Source organism: Triticum dicoccoides, chromosome 3B (genome assembly GCF_002162155.2).
Source record: "Triticum dicoccoides isolate Atlit2015 ecotype Zavitan chromosome 3B, WEW_v2.0, whole genome shotgun sequence".
NCBI classification, from domain to species: Eukaryota; Viridiplantae; Streptophyta; class Magnoliopsida; order Poales; family Poaceae; genus Triticum; species Triticum dicoccoides.
In genome coordinates, this window is record NC_041385.1 from 7,449,820 (window position 1) to 7,467,872 (window position 18,053).

The 18,053-nt window shown below is 42.8% G+C and overlaps 1 protein-coding gene across 1 annotated transcript; it reads left to right on the top strand.

The window, feature by feature from the left end:
• The first annotated feature begins 8,005 nt into the window (after nt 1-8,005).
• On the top strand, nt 8,006-13,448 carry LOC119274303 (disease resistance protein Pik-2-like). Its single transcript, XM_037554985.1, has 5 exons — nt 8,006-8,093; nt 8,207-8,311; nt 8,658-8,767; nt 9,247-10,310; nt 11,317-13,448. The coding sequence occupies exons 4-5, from the start codon at nt 9,418-9,420 to the stop codon at nt 13,292-13,294; spliced, it is 2,871 nt and encodes a 956-aa protein (XP_037410882.1). The 5' UTR covers nt 8,006-8,093; nt 8,207-8,311; nt 8,658-8,767; nt 9,247-9,417; the 3' UTR covers nt 13,295-13,448.
• Nucleotides 13,449-18,053: the final 4,605 nt, after the last annotated feature.

The following is an 18,053-nucleotide window of genomic DNA, read 5'->3' on the forward strand; positions in this document are numbered from 1 at the left end:
GCGTAGAGCACGCAGGCCACCAGCGCAGAGCACGCATGGCCGCCGGGGCTCTCTGGGTGAACCACCATGTCATCGAGCTTCCCTTCTCCTTCCTTCCTCCCATCCCTATGCAAAGTAGCCTCTTTTCTCCGTCAGCCGTTGCATCCGTTTCAGTGTAGAGTACGCAGGCCACCAGCGCAGAGCACGCAGGCCACCAGCGCAGAGCACGCACGGCCGTCGGCGCTCTCTGGGTGAACCACCATGTCATCAAGCTTCCTTTCTCCTTCCTTCCTCCCATCCCATGCACAGTAGCCTCTTTTCTCCGCTCACCGTCGCATCTGTTTCAGGCAGAGCACACAGGCCACCAGCGTAGAGCACGCAAAGCCACGGGGCTCTCCACGACGAAGCACCATGTCCATGAGGTCTGCCACCTTGAGATCTCCTTTGGATCGACTGGATTCGCCTAGAAGTCGTCGCCATCATCCTCCTTGTACAACTCTGGCCACCGTAGTTTGTCGTAGATTACATCGCTGTCGCTGCTTCCCCCACCTTTCCGACCACGCCATCGTGTTCTTGGTGAGCTACTATCCCTTTCCCCTTTGTTCTTCCCTCGATTTAGCGCCCGGAGCTCCCTATCGTCGACGCGATGGTCGCGACCTCGCCGTCGGTGGTTGTTGGCCGGTCGCTCGGTCTTAACCGAGCTTTTCCGTCGCCGGTCCGGTGCGGGAAAAGGGGAACGCTGGCTGCCTCGATCCGGTCTGGTCCGGTCCAAATGGCAGCTCGGTCAGGGACCGGACCGGCTTGGACCGTGTCCCCTTCTGGTCAGCTGCCACGACTTGAGTTTTGCGACGAGATGTCTGCCTTCTGCTTGACAGTGGTGTTGTGTTGGTCTTTCTTCATCTTGAACACCCATTTAAGCCCGATGGCTTGGTGCCCTGTAGATAGCGTGGTGTGAGTTCATGGCGAACAGAAGGAAGCTAGCTGGTGGCATTCTGCGGTTACACAAAGAGGGAATTCTCGTCAATGTATAATATATGATTTTAGTTTATCAACCAAGAGCACATCGACATATGGTTGATCACGTTCATATGTTACCTTGTGGGTATGTATCAGCTGGATGCAGCTGTAGCTTACAGTGTAAGCATGGCTGCTCCGGCAAGGAGAGATCCGAACTAAATTAACTGAGACGTCCACGCCGAAAGTAGCCTAGGATGCCACTTGGACTGCAGTGCCCGGGTGGCCGGGTTAAACTACACTGCACCATCAATCTCCATGCGTCCTTGGATTAAAGAAAAACAAGATTAGATTCCACCTGCTCCCTGAGACCATGTGGACGTGTATCGGTGTACGTGACCATCTCTAAGAGCATCTCTAACGGCAACATGTAAATTTTCTCTCGCATCCGTCCGTAGATAGGGAGTCCAATCCGCGGACACATATGTGGGAGGCCGTCATCCAACCGTAGCCGTATACATTCCAAACATCTTTTCAACAAAGCGTGCAATAGGCTTAGACTTTGAATGAAAGATTGAATTTTACCTCAAGTGGATGGCACTTTGGTTCTCGTAAAAACACATAGTTATCTTGCTCAAATCCAATCACACAAGCCAACTGTTTGAGCCACAATAAATCTTTGCTCGCCTCTATTACTGAAATGAATTCAACTTCAGTTGTATTTAATGCCACACACTTTTGCAACATGTTTTGCCATGACACTGCTCCCCCTCATAGGTAACCAAGTAATATGAAGTAGACTTCCTCCTTTAACATATCCAGCCATGTCTGAATCTCAAAAAGCAATCAACTTGGGCTCACTATCACCACAACAAAGCTTCATATTAGTGTTGCCTCAGAGATACGTGAGTATCCACTTCACGGCTTCCCAATGTGGTCATTCTGGATTAGACATAAATCTTTTCACAGTACTAACCACATGAGCAATGCCAGGACTTGTGCACATCATAGCTTACACCAAACTCCCAACTGTGGAAGGACAAGGAACATTTGTATTTCCTTTTTTCTTCATCAGCGATAGGACACTACTTGATGCTCAAGTTGAAATGGGTTAATAGCGGACATCTCTTCGCTTTTGTATTGTGCTTCCTATACTTGTGAAGTACCTTCTCAATATACTTCTCATGAGACAAGTACGAGTTATTCAAATTTTTATCTCTCTCAGTTCTCATTCTAAAAATATTCTTTGTTGACCTAAGTCTTTTATGGCAAAACATTTGCTCAACTTCTTTTTCAGGGCCTATGTGGGTTGTTTTGGTGGCTCATATAAAACAAAAGTTCTGAAAAAAATGTTGAACTTGCGGTGCATAGCCTCGTGGCCCAGACACAGCACCAAGCGGTCCACATGCCATGCCGTCCTGATTAGCCACGTGCTAGGCCGACCCACTATGAGCCGACCTGCCAGGCCTTATGCGGGACCAAACCTCAAGGCTTAGAGAATCTCTAGCAGATCCTGTAAACCGTGGAACCGTAAAATTCATTTAAGGAATATTTGTTGGGAAACATTGCATGAGAAACAAAAAATTTCTATGCACATGCAAGATCTATCCATGGACATGCATCGCTACGAGAGGGGAAGATCATCTTCATACTCTTGAAGATCGCTAAGCGGAAGCGTTTATTAACGTGGTTGATGTAGTTGTACTCCTTCGTGACCCGTCCCGATCAAGTACCGGACGTACGGCACCTCCGCGTTCAGCACACGTTCAGCTCGATGACGTCCTCGCCTTCTCGATCCAGCAAGAGAGACGAATTAGTAGATGAGTTTCGGCAGCACGACGGCGTGGTGACGGTTGGTGGTGAAGAACAATCTCCGCAGGGCTTCGCCAAGCACTACAGAAACTAGAAGGAGGATAAACTAGAGGAACGGGGTTGCTGGCACACGGCTTGGTGAATCTTGATATTTTTCAGGTGCTAGCCCCGCCCCTCTATTTATATGTTGAGCCATGGGGTCGTAACTTGGAGAAAGAGCCTCCTCAAAGTCGGTTTTGCCTACAAGGGTCCTTCTCGGACTTCCAGGACCAGACGCCACAATCATTGGCGTCTGGCCCAGACGCCAGGGTCTCCGGCGTTTGGCCACCTAGCCTCCGCAAAACTCCTTTTGCACCGACTTAATGCCCCGTGGGCCTGACCCCTTGGCCTAACCATATCATCATATATATCAATCTTTACCTCCGAACCATTCCGGAGCTCCTCGATATGTCTGCGATCTCATCCGGGACTCCGAATAACATTCGGTCACCATCATACATAACTCATATAATACTATATCGCCAACAAATGTTTAAGCGTGCGGATCCTACGGGTTCGAGAACTATGTAGACATGATGGAGACACTTCTCCGGTCAATAACCAATAGCGGAACCTGGATGCCCATATTGGCTCCTACATATTCTATGAAAATCTTTATCGGTCAAACCGTTATGACAACATACACAATTCCCTTTGTCCGTCGGTATGTTACTTGCCTGAGATTCGATCGTCGGTATCTCTATACCTCATTCTATCTCGTTACCAGCAAGTCTCATTACTCGTTTCGTAATACATCATCCCGTGACTAACTCATTAGTCATTTGCTTGCGAGGCTTATTATGATGTGTATTACCGAAAGGGCCCAAAGATACCTCTCCGATACACTGAGTGACAAATCCTAATCTCGATTCACGCCAACCGAACAAAACACCTTCGGAGATACCCGTAGAGCCCTTTATAATCACCCAGTTACGTTGTGACGTTTGATAGCACACAAAGCATTCCTCCGGTATCCGGGAGTTGCATGATCTCATAGTCAAAGGAATATGTATTTGACATACATGAAAGCAATAGCAATAAACTGTACGATCAAATGCTAAGCTAACGGATGGGTCTTGTCCATCATATCATTCTCATAATGTTGTGCTCCCGTTATTGAATGACAACTCACGTCCATGGTTAGGAAACCTTAACCATCTTTGATCAAATGAGCTAGTCTAGTAGAGGATTATTAGGGACACGGAATTTGTTTATGTAATCACACATGTATTTAGGTTTCCAGTCAATACAATTCTAGCATGAATAATAAACCTTTATCATGATTAAGAAAATATAATAATAACCATGTTATTATTGACTCTAGGGCATATTTCCATTAGTCTCCCACTTGCACTAGATTCAATAATCTAGTTCACATCGCCATGTGATTAACACCCAAAGAGTTTACTAGAGTCAATAATCTAGTTCACATCGCCATGTGATTAACATCCAAAGAGTTTACTAGAGTCAATAATCAAGTTTACATCGCCATGTGATTAACACTCATAGTTCACACCGCCATGTGACTAACACCTAAAGAGTTTACTAGAGTCAATAATCTAGTTCACATCGTTATGTGATTAACACTCTAAGGTATGATCATGTTTTGCTTGTGAGGGAGGTTTTAGTCAACGGGTCTGCAACATTCAGATCTGTGTGTACTTTGCGAATTTCTATGTCTAGAATGCTCTGCATAAAGCTACTCTAGCTAATTGCTCCTATGTTCAATACGCATCCATATTAATACTCAGAGTCATCTGGATTAGTGTCAAAGATTGCACCGGTGTAACCCTTTATGATGGTCAATATGAATTTAGAATGAGTTCACAATAGTACCTAAGTGGTGATTTATTTTCTTATACTCACGGAGCTTGCGAGTTTTCTGTTGAGTTTTGTGTTGTGAAGTTTTCAAGTTTTGGGTAATGATTCGATGGATTATGGAATAAGGAGTGGCAAGAGCATAAGCTTGGGATGCCCAAGGCATCCCAAGGTAATATTTAAGGACAACCAAGAGCCTAAACTTTGGGATGCCCCGGATGGCATCCCCTCTTTCATCTTCGTTCATTGGTAACTTTACTTGGAGCTATATTTTTATTCACCACATGATATGTGTTTTGCTTGGAGCGTCATTTTATTTTATTTTGTTTTGCTTGCTGTTTCGATAAGAGAGTCTTCACATAGTTGCATAATTATTCGACTACTCATTGATCTTCACTTATATCTTTTGGAGTAGTTTATCATTTGCTCTAGTGCTTCACTTATATCTTTTTAGAGCACATCGGTGGTTTTATTTTGAAGAAAATGATGAACTCTCATGCTTCACTTATATTATTTTGGGACTCTTAAACAGCGTGGTAATTTGCTTTGGTTATGAATTTAGTCCTAATATGATAGGCATTCAAGAGGGATATAATAAAAACTTTCATATAAAGTGCACTGAATACTATGAGAAGTTTGATTCTTTATGATTGTTTTGAGTTATGAAGATGGTGATATTAGAGTCATGCTAGTGGAGTAATTGTGAATTTGAGAAATACTTGTGTTGAAGTTTGTGATTCCCGTAGCATGCATGTATGGTGAACCGTTATGTGATGAAGTCGGAGCATGATTATTTTTTGATTGTCATCCTTTGTGTGGAGGTCGGGATCACGCGATGGTTAACTTCTACCAACCCTTCCCATAGGAGCATGCGCGTAGTGCTTGGTTTCGATGACTAATAGATTTTTGGAATAAGTATGTGAGTTCTTTATGACTAATGTTGAGTCCATGGATTATACACACTCTCACCATTCCACCATTGCTAGCCTCTCTTGTGCCGCGCAACTTTCGCCGGTACCATACACCAACCATATACCTTCCTCAAAACGGGCACCATACCTACCTATTATGGCATTTCCATAGCCATTCCGAGATATATTGCCATGCAACTTTTCACCGTTCCGTTTATTATGACACGCTTCATCATTGTCATATTGCTTTGCATGATCATGTAGTTGACATCGTATTTGTGGCAAAGCCACCGTTCATAATTATTTCATACATGTCACTCTTGATTCATTGCACATCCCAGTACACCGCCGGAGGCGTTCATAAAGAGTCATATTTTGTTCTAAGTATTGAGTTGTAATTCTTTAGTTGTAAGTAAATAAAAGTGTGATGATCTTCATTATTAAAGCATTGTCCCATGTGAGGAAAGGATGATGGAGACTATGATTCCCCCATAAGTCGGGATGAGACTCCGGACGAAAAAGAAAAGAAAAGAAAAGAAAAAAAAAGGTCATAAAAAAAAGAGAAGGCAAAAAAATGAGAGAAAAAGAAAGAATGGGCAATGCTACTATCTTTTTACCACACTTGTGCTTCAAAGTAGCACCATGATCTTCATGATAGAGAGTCTCCTATTTTGTCACTTTCATATACTAGTGGAAATTTTTTATTATAGAACTTGGCTTGTATATTCCATTGATGGGCTTCCTCAAAATGCCCTAGGTCTTCATGAGCAAGCAATTTGGATGCACACCCACTTAGTTTATTTTTGAGATTTCATACACTTATAGCTCTAGTGCATCTGTTGCATGACAATCCCTACTCACTCACATTGATATCTATTGGTGGGCATCTCCATAACCTGTTGATACGCCTAGTTGATGTGAGACTATCTCCTTTTTTTTTTCTCCACAACCACCATATTCTATTCCACCTATAGTGCTATATCCATGGCTCACGCTCATGTATTGCATGAAAGTTGAAAAGGTTTGAGAATACTAAATTATGAAACAATTGCTTGGCTGAAACCGGGGTTGTGCATGATTTGAATATTTTGTGTGATGAAGATGGAGCATAGCCAGACTATATGATCTTGTAGGGATAGCTTGCTTTGGCCATGTTATTTTGAGAAGACATGGTTGCTTTATTAGTAATGCTTGAAGTATTATCGTTTTTATGTCAATATTAAACTTTTGTCTTGAATCTTTCGGATCTGAATATTCTTGCCACAATAGAGAATATTACATTGATAAATATGTTAGGTAGCATTCCACATCAAAAATTCTGTTTTTATCATTTACTTACTCGAGGACGAGCATTGTAATGCCGTTTTCACTCACTTTTGTTACTTTCTACCTTACTGTTACTGTTTTTATATTTTTCATATTATAAAAAACTATATCTACCATCCATATTGCACTTGTATCACCATCTCTTCGCCGAACTAGTGCATCTATACAATTTACCATTGTATTGGGTTTGTTGGGGACACAAGAGACTCTTTGTTATTTGGTTGCAGGGTTGCTTGAGAGAGACCATCTTCATCCTACGCCTCCCACGGATTGATAAACTTTAGGTCATCCACTTGAGGAAAAGTTGCTACGGTCCTACAAACCTCTGCACTTGAAGGCCCAACAACATCTATAAGAAGAAGATTGTGTAGTAGACATCATACCCCGGAAGGCACAACAAACCAGGTCCTTCAAACCATACTGCATAATTTAAACATAGTTCATGCCACCGTAGTTCGCCGAAAGTTCATCGCACATTCAAACACACAATCTTAAACATATAGTAGATAAAACTAAATCTAAACCTAATCTACGGCTTGACATTGAGATAATACCCGGCAGCGGAGTTGGAGAGAGTGAAGGCGGGCAGGAAATCCTCCTTAGTCGTCTTGAGCCGTGCGGCAGCGCCTTCTTCTCCGACCGCGACCACCTCCTTCGCCTCGGCGAACTTGCGCTCCGCCTCACGAAAACGCTAGGTGGTCGGCCAAATGAGGTCGTCGGTCCGATTGAACTCCCTCCATGGCCTCTGGCAGCCATTGCTGGAGAGGGTGATGCACTCCCTCACCTGCACGCGACGCCATTCCTCGACGGGAGGGGGGGATGGGGGATGGAACTCCCGCCCTCGTCCTCGTGGGGGGCTAGCTTGTGTGGCGGTGAGTCGCCATGGCCTGCTCGGCCACCATGCCCGCCACCTCCACTCGACATTGAGGCAATCGAAAAGGGGTTGTGCGCACGGAAAACAGCTGCCGGAGTGGGTGTATTCCGCGCGAGAGAGGAATTGCGGCGGAGGAAGGTACGGAATTTAGCGGATAGGAACCCTAAAACGCATCGGATCCCATAGATATAGCAGCGGAGCAGGAGTTTTACAGGCCGTCCATATATTTTTCACTGGCCAGGCTTTTTTTTTTTAAGATCTGCTCGGGGCTAAATTTATCACTGCTGGCAACCCTAAAAAAAGAAAAAAGAAAGAAACTCACTGCTCCGGCGACTCCCGTTGACGCTTCGGGGCAAATTCCCCAATCGGCTCCGTCCCAAGTTCAACACTACTCCACACTCCTCTTCTTCACTCCACCGCTGCTCCTTTTACTCCCTATTTTTCTCCTTCTGACAGTAGATCTGATAGTTCCCCTTCGCATGGATTCATTTAGGGATTGCTGCGATTCTCGGCACCTGACAACCATCTTCACTTCAATCTGTTTAGGGAAATTAGGGATCTGAAAAGGTAGCAGCTGTAAGTCCTGAAGTAAGCAAAGGTAGCGATTTCATTTCAATTCAATTTGTTTTTGTTTTTCCAGTTTCGTTATAGGAAAAGGAGGTAGCATCTAGGGTTGAGATCTACAGTAGTAAATTTGATACCAGAAAGTAGGCAGAGTTAGTGGGGGAATGTGAAGCCTTTGGTTTTCTTATTCGTTCTGTTTCAGTTTTGGAATTACCAGGTAAATTTTTGTTTTTCTACACAAACTATAAAAGTGCGTTAGTAGCATAGGTTGTGGGTTAGACACAATTTACCTACCGAAGTCAGCAGTTTTAACCTATTAAAATCTGATGACATTAAGTAGCATTAGATTAGTACTAATCTTGTGCTTACTGTACTTGTAGCCAAGCAATTGATTCACGAAGGTAGGCTGCTCTGCTGCTGTCTGCCATTGATGCCTTCGGCGTTGCTCTGCTTCTCACCTATATATATGGTGGGGAATCTTGAGGTCCAGGTAACCATTTTTTCACTTCATTCAATCTGGTTGGGTGTTTTCAGTTTCATTTTAGGAAAAGATAAGGGATTTGAGATCCAGTAATTGTGAGACCAGATGCAAGCAAAGATAGCGGGGGATTGTGAAGCATTTGCTTTTCTTATTAATTATGTTTTCAGTTTGGAATTAAAAAACTGGTGTTTTCATACTGGAGTATACAGGTAAACTTTTGTTTTTTCTACATTCACCTTTTTTAGACAAAATATAAAATTTTGTTACTAGCATAGATTATGGATTTGAGACAAAAATTACCTACTATGATGAGTAGTTTGGGCCTATTTCAATCCCGATTTCGTTTAAAGATCCCATAGATTAATGAACTGCTTATTGTTTATTGGTTTTGAGATAGCTAACCACTCCTGCTGCGCTCTGCTTATTGTACTCGATGATACAGCTGCGTTTTGATATATGGTGACGCTAACTCGAACTCAACCCTGTAGGCAAGCAATTGATTCATGAAGGTAGACTTCTCTGCTGATGTCTTCTGTTGATCAGGCCTGCATCTGGCCCCACTTCCATCCGACAAAGGCGTCCCTCTGTTCAGTTAATTCTGTCAAGAAGCTTCTGTAAAGAGATTTGGATAGTGAAGAGCACAAATAAAGAGCAAGAAGATGGAGTTGGTGGTAGGTGCCTCGAATGCTACCATGAGGTCTCTCCTGGGCAAGCTGGGTGGCCTTCTAGCCCAGGAGTATGCTCTGGTCCGTGGAGTCCGCCGTGATGTTCAGTACATCAATGATGAGCTTACAAGCATGCAGGCCTTCCTCCGTGACCTCAGCACTGCCCTGGATGACCATGACAACCGGATGAAGGACTGGATGAAGCAGATCCGTGACATGGGTTATGACATTGAAGATTGCATTGATGACTTTGCCCACCGTATCCCCCGTGATCCCAGCAGTGATGTTAAATGCTTATTCATCAGGACAAGATTCTATGAATTCCGGATGTGGTTGCCTCGCCGTGACATTGCGTCAAAGATTGCTGACCTCAAGGTGCGAGCGCAACAGATTGGTGAGCGACGTAGAAGATATGGGGTGCACAACCCAAGGAACCGTAAGAATGGCTCTGGAGTTAGTGCTGGAACATACGAAGTTGCTGAGCATCAGCTCATAGAGCGTCAGCTTATTGGTACGAAGGAGCCTGTGGGGATGACGGCTGACATGAGGAAGCTTGAGGATTGGCTAGCCAAATCTGATAAAAGTTGTTATGAGGAGCGAGCTATTCTGTCCATAGTCGGATTCGGCGGCGTGGGAAAGACTACTATTGCAATGGCTTTGTACCAAAACGTTAGGGATAAATTTGATTATCGGGCATCAGTCACTGTGTCTCAGAACTATGATGAAGATGCAGTCCTCTTGATGATTCTAAAACAAGTCAAGCCGCAGGAGAGTGATCAAGAGAAGCAACGCAGCACTGGCAGCTCTGCTGTAAAACAGATCAAGACTGAAGCAATTAACCACGATAAACTCGTGAAAGAACTACAAGATCATCTGGCTGAAAAAAGGTATTATAAATTGTTTCTTCGCTTCTTCGCCAATTGGCTGTTGTTTTGTGACAAGTAAACTAACTATTCCATCCAGATTACAAATTTAATTATACACGTCACAATAGTTTGACCCATCACTAATTGTTGTGATATGTTTATTCAGTTAATTTCATCAATTGCCATAGTGGAAAAAAGCTCTAAGTTCTAAACCTAACTAGTGCCTCGTAAGATAGTATTTGTGATCCTATACGCTGTCAAGCATGAAGTTAAACTCTAGAACTAAAAGGCGCAGGTAAATAAGATTATGTCAGATAATGAAGTTTGTCACTAATCAAACTCTAGAACTAAAAGGCGTAGTTGGCACATTGCTAACATACTCTTCATGTTGAGACAATGGCCAAAATTTCAGTTGAAAAGATTGTGCGACATGGATAGCGACCATTTACGCAAATTGATCCACCCACACATTTCCAAGAGCAAGAGCGTAAAACTTGGCGTGAAAGACAGTGACGTCAGAAACCTGAAATTAAACAAGCGTTTCCTTTAAATATCATTTGAAAATCTCCAATCTACAAGGGGAGATCTATTTAGCTGAATAAATCAGGATCTATTGCCGGTTATTTACCAAAACCTAAAGCAATGGAATGGAGGCAGAGCTTGCATCAAGTCACTTGATGAAAAAAAAGAGAACTTTTTCGCGCCCTAAATTATACTCCAACAGCTTTTTCGTGCCCTAAAATAGGGCAGCTGTTGGAGATCCTCTAACCATACAAACAATACACAGTGAGGACAGTGCACTAATTAATGAACAGTTTGTCATCTGCACCCAGTCCTTGCATGAACAGAGGATACCCCACACAACTTTTTGACTCCCAATTGTTGGGTTCAAGCAGTCAATTTTCTTGATAGTTGCACATTTATAATAGAAGCCACTTAACACATAGTATGTCTCTCACAAAAGATAAACTTGAATACGTGTGCACTTCTTTTCATAATTTGTATTTTACTTCCTTGTTCTTGGTAGGTATCTCCTCTTGATTGATGACATATGGTCTGCAAAAACATGGGAGAGTATCAGAAAGTGCTTGCCACATGATAATAAAAAAGGCAGCAGAGTGATAGTGACTACAAGATTTCAAGCTGTTGGTGCCACATGCTCCCAACGAGAGATTGATTTTGTTCATCCAGTCGAATTTCTTAATGAAGACGAGTCTAAACGGTTATTTAAGCGAAGTGTTTCTGAGTCCAAAAGCATCAAATATAGTGAGAAAGAACTGGACCAAGTCACTGAGGAGATATGCAAGATATGCAAGGGTCTGCCTTTGGCCATAGTTACCATGGCTGGTCTTGTTGCCAGCAACCCGGACACACTCAGCAAAAAATGGGAAGCAGTGTGCAAATCATTATTTCCAGAGTCGGTACCTTCTCTCACCTTGGATGGTGTTACAAGGATACTCGAGTACTGCTACAATGATTTGCCTGCAGAACTCAGGACCTGCTCGTTGTACCTGAGCATTTTTCCCAAGGGTTCAAAAATTAGTAGGAAGCGTTTGATTCGGAGGTTGATAGCCGAAGGTTTCGTTAGTGAGAAGCATGGCTTGTCAGACGAGGAAGTTGCAGAAACATACTTCAATCAGCTGATAAAAAGGAAGATAATACGGCCGGTTGAACACAGCAGCAATGGGAAGGTAAAAAGCTTTCAAGTTCATGATATGGTTCTTGAATATATTGTGTCCAAGTCAAGCGAAGAGAATTTTATTACTGTGGTTGGCGGCCACTGGCTGATACCAATGTCGACCAATAAAGTCCGTCGACTCTCCGTCCAAAGCAGTGGTTCCGAACATGGAAGTTCAACAAAACACATGAACCTGTCGCAAGTGCGATCACTGACCATGTTCCGGAGCCTGGACCAACTTCATTTCCACTCTTTCAATAATGGGATTTTACAAGTGCTGGATCTCGAGGGTTGCAAGGGTTTGAAAGAGAAACATCTGAAGGACATGTGTAGAATGCTTGTGCTGAAGTATTTGAGCCTTCGGGGAACAGATATTTCCAAAGTACCCTCTAAGATTGAGAAACTCGAGTACTTAGAAACTCTCGACCTGAGAGAGACCGATGTTGGTGAGCTGCCAAAATCTGCAGGGCAGCTCAAAAGAATAATCAACATATTTGGTGGGAATAAGAACCCAAGAAGGGGGTTGAAGTTGCCTCAAGAGATTAATAAAGAGACAATGAAAGCACTTCGTATACTGTCAGGGATCGAGATTGATGAGCAATCAACAGGTGTAGAAGGCCTCCATCAGTTGACGGGGCTTAAGAAGCTTGCCATTTACAAGCTCATAATATTGAAGGATAGTAAAATCTTCAAAGAATTACGCTCTGCAATCGAGTATCTTGGCAGCTGTGGTCTGCAGACTCTGGCGCTCAATGATGAGGGATCTGATTTTATCAACTCACTGGACACCATGTCTGCACCCCCAAGATACCTCAGCGCCCTTGAGCTCTCTGGCAATTTGGATAGTCTTCCCAAGTGGATTAACAAACTCAGTAACCTTCACAAATTGACCCTCTCTGTAACAGTTCTTCGGATGGATACTTTTGAGCTCCTCTGTGACCTGCCTTTGTTGTTTTCCCTCACCTTTTCGCTGAGTGCAGCGAAGCAGGATGAGGCCATAGAGGATATCCTTGAGAAGAACAAATCGGAGTCCGGCGGGGAGATCTTTGTGCCAAGTGGAGGATTCAAGAGTCTCAAGCTGCTTCGCTTCTTCGCACCGCTAGTGCCAAAGCTAAGCTTCCCAGAAGATGCAATGCCAGCACTTGAAAGGATCGAGATGCGGTTTGAGGCCTTCGAGGGCCTTTTTGGGATCGACACCCTAGAAAGTCTCCAGGAGGTGCACCTCAGAGTCAATAGCGCAGCAGATGAAATAACCAACTTCATTGTTGAAGATTTGAAGGCCATCAAGAAGCCGAAGATAATTGTGGATCATGTCATCACCAGCTGAAATGTAGTATTCTCTTGGAGCGCTTTCTCATCATCCTACATTTCCACTCTGCTTGTTGAGATTATCGATTTTATCTGTACCATTGTACTCCAACAAATACGGTTCCTGTACGCCACTATTATTTATTTGCTTTCGACATTGATGCATTATTTCATTCCGGGCTTGTAAGTTGATGTTGCAAGAGTTGATTTTAACTTGAAACTATGAACGTTGGTCAAGGATATTTTATTATCGTTCATGAGAAAACCTTCACAAAGAATCGATTCATGACCCCCTCTGTATATGCTGGACGGACAGTCTTTTTTTCCCTATCCTTCCTCCTTACATATTGTGTGGTACGATTCTGTGGTATCTGATAACCATTTTGGGTTTCTTTCTTGTGTCAACACTGATTAGATGACTTGTAAAACACTCCTACAAGTAATGCAGTTTGTTTTTCCAATGCAGGTTAGTTGATTATCTTGTTACTGCATTGGTGGTCTCACAGTTTACCAAAGAAAAAAGGTCCGCAGGGAACAAGGTTGTGGTGAGAGAGGAAAGCTGTTTCTCTGGGGCTAATAAAACATTCCACTGTCTTCCATGGCAGGAGGCCAGCACTTGCCAATGACAAATTAGCAAGGATCCCATGGTTGTAGCTGTTGTTTGTCTGCCAAAGTCAGCAAGATGCCTGCCAATCCGAGGACACGGGCGAATTTGCACGCTACAACATTGCAAATACTCCCTCCGTTCCTTAATATAAGGTGTATTATTTTTCCAAAAAGTCAAACTAGTAGTAGAGTATTGTTTACTGTACAAAATAGTAGTAGAACCTTCATGGAGAGGCAGTCTGTTTAGAGTTTTGACCACAGTGATTTCGTCTGATACCGGCATCAATGCACCACACGTGCAAGGCCTATATACAAACCTAACCAAGGTGCTCGCTGCTCCAACGTCTGGAAACTACTCTGCCGACCTTCACAACGACGTCTCCTATATACAATTTGTAATAGGTCCCAGACATTCACTCCCCTCCAAGAGTTTCTTCCTAACCATGTGAGCTTCTCACCTTGTGCCTGTAATCTTCCGACAAAATTCAGAACGAGGGTCAGACAGATTTGATAGGTGCCGTGCCGGTCCGTTGTGGGGCAGAAAAGGGAGGAAGGAAGAAGCATCAGCATTCAGAGAGAGATGAAACAGCGACGCTGCTGCTCCTTGGCCTTGCTCCACCATGCCCTGCTGCTGCTACTACCTCTCGTCTTCCTCGCCCTGCTGCTCAACGTCGGCGGCCTCCTCCTCGCCAGAGGTAACAAGTACGGTATGTATGTATGTATGTACTCTTACCTATCCTACCCACAGCTGAATCACTCAGCATCTTCGCAATTTTTTTCCGGCAATGGAAGCTTTATTGATCACAACTTCACAAGGTCACATGATCACATCCAGTGAGACGACCGCATGATTCTAGTTGCATTAGCGTCTCTCTATCTATATCTTCTTCTACCCGGTTACGTTTGAAGGCTCAGCAGCTGACCCCGACGCTTCTAACTTTTGCAGCACAACTGCACAAGTCTATGGGCCAGAGAAACGGCGGCGGCCGTGTTGCGCCGCCGGCGCCCAACGCCAGCGGGGACCCTCAAACCTAGCTAGGACCGGCACGGACTACGAGCAAGGGGCCGATTAAGCTAGACAGATGTAGCTCAACGCTGATCTAACTAAACACCGTACACTGTCACACTGTTGAAGTTAGTTTCGGCTCATGATTTATTTTTTATCTTTTTCCCCGCAATTTAGGCGCCGTTTTATAGCAAAGTATTTTCTAAGTATTTTAAGATTACCATAATTTTATTTAGAATGGCATGTTCAGTTGCCCCTAACAACTGTGCTTTTAATACTGTAGTATTGGGCAAACTGTAGTTTTTTCTCTGCATAAAAAAAAAAGAACCCCAAACCTCTTTTTTAAAAACAGAGCTGTTGAGTGCTTAAACGCAACGGCTAAACAGCAAAATTTACAGCGTTATGCGGCAACAACTAAACAGGTTCTATGTATTGTGAATACTCCAAAATACTCTGTTTTGATAAAACTATGATATCTCACGCCTACATGCAAAATTACTGTAGTTTTTGATACTTTGGTTTATATAATACTTTACTATCAAACACAGCCTAGGCTCCTGATTTATTATTTCAGAATTGGTGTCCCACTTTCTTCCTTTTGCGTAAAGTTTTTGTGGCATGGCTTCCTTTAGATGAATGAATTTTTGTGGTCTCCTAGCTGCTTGGCAAAATTGGAAAAGGCAACTGTAATGACATCTATTTTTATAAATTGGGTATATGACATCACAGCTCATGCTTTGGGCATCTTTTCTTCCTTTGGGACTCCACCACGTCTGGCTCCTCAATACTCCAGACCTCAATTGTGTCCCTGTGACTTCGTTTAGTGATCAATATAATGGAGTGTGTTTAGACTCAAAAAAATAAATATGGACCGTCACGCAGGCGACCTTACTGCCAAATTTCATCATTAAAAAATGTTGGACATGTATATAAAAAATGTTCTTTATGTATACGAAAAATGTACAATGTCTGTGAAAAAATTGTTTATTGTCATTAGAGAAATGTTCGTCGTGTATTAAAAAATGTTGACCATGTATTCAAAACATCTTTATCTTGTATTTTCATTAAATCCATAATAAAAAATATTACATATATTCAAAAAATGTACAATGTGTACTGAAAGAAACAGATATCAACAAGTATGATTTTTCAAAGAACGTTAATCATCTATTTCAAAATGTTAAACATGTATATAAAATATGTTTCTGATGTATACAAAAAATGTTAAATGTGTACGGGAAAATTTTGACATGTGTTGAAACAAAAAGAAAAAAGAAAATGAAAAAAGTAAAAGAAAGGAAGAGAATAGAGCGAGCGAACCCCTATGGGGGCTACGGCGAACGAAGAGAACCTACGCCCTAAAATGGGCCGGCCGGTAGTGTCGCTCGTAGGCGGTTTCTATTACGAATCGGTACATGTGACATATAGCCCTGGCGGACGGACGGTGCACCTTGCAGGGAAATCCTCTGACAGGGTCGACCAATTTCTGAACACTGTGATTCTCAAAACGAACAAAAAACTGCACGCTGTAGGCCTCTTGGGGTACTATACCAAGTGGGGACAAAATTAGTGTTTTTTCGGTCAGTTTCTGAAAAGACATGGGACAAAATAAATTTCAAACTCAAAGTTCCTGAATATTTAAGAATAAAATTAAAATATTGTATGGACATTTTTTTTTGAGAAACACACATTTTATTAAACACAAAACAAAAACAAATTTGAAAACATTTTTCAAACGGTTAACGTTAAAAAAAACAGGAATAGTTTTAACATGATGTGAAATGTTGGAAACATTTTTATGGAGGTTTCAGACATTTTGTATCGCATGTCTGTATAATTGATTGGTTTCAGAATAAAACTAGAAGTTCAAATAATTTGAAACGGAATAAATATAGACTAGTTGAAACGGAATAAATGTTCTCCAGAAGTACTTAGAGAAAAAAAACATGAAATCAAGAGGTTTGTGGAGTACGTACACTCTCTCCATGCAGGGCCGGCCCCCAAGTATGTATGTATTTCTTTTCATCAGGCGATGGCTCATCATGGCTGCAGTAATAAAAAGTCATATGGGGCTGGCCCATCGCCCAAGTAGTAGCAGCTATCGTAGGAGTAGATTGAATCAGAATGTCTAATACATTGCCGTAACTCACGCATTGACTCGCGGGATTCAGAAACACACGCACGCATCGCCAATTCGCCATCACGCACGCAGCAGGCGCCGCCTTCTCGTCTCACTACCAGATTGTGGCAGATGAACCGGGAGAGCTTTCACAAGGAGGAGATCCGGAGGTCATGCGACCCTGTGCGCACCGGATATCAGCGGCAGATCGGTGCTGCTGTGTGTCGTCAGGTGAGTATTCCCGGCCGATTACCCAGAAAAAAAAAAAAGAGTATTACCGGCTGATAGAATCTTCCACTGTTTCTACAATTAATCGTTCTGGTTCTGCGGTTTAATACTGATGTTCATGTGTTGCTATATACATAGATCTCAAGCGAAGAATGATATTCTGCATGCTGGTCATGGCGGTTACTTTATAGAAGAACCAAGGAATGACGGCATAATTGGGTAACTAACTCTTGATTTAATCATTTGCATAAGTAGGTCGGAGTAACTTTGCACTATCACCGCACCGTAGATTGAATTTTTAGAAATATAAAGGTATTTAAGCGTTGAAAAAATGAAAAAATATTTAGCTCATCACTCGTATGGATTTGCTCTTTTATCTAATTTCTCATATACCCCTATTTGTCGTAACAGACTTATCATTGTCATTACAAGAACTGAAAATGAGAATCCAACTATGCATTTTGAATGCAATTTTTTAAGGATTATTCCCGGAATCTTCTGTCCCCTTTGATACCTAAAATAATATACTCCTAAGGTGTAATTCAAACATGACATTAAACAAGACTTTGCATCACACACCGTTGTCTACTTTCTTTATAGTCCAATTATTTTGATGTTTATATGGAAAAGGCCCCCGATTTTGGTTTCGTCCCGGGCCCCCGAAATCTCAGGACCGGCCCTGTCTCCATGCGGATCAGGGAACCGAGATAGCGGGGCTTCTACCTGAAAAATGCCAACGGAGCTCGGGCTACAGGGGGCTCGTTTTCAAAATTCAATTTTCCATCATGCGAAACATTCTGAATTATTTTGTGAACACCG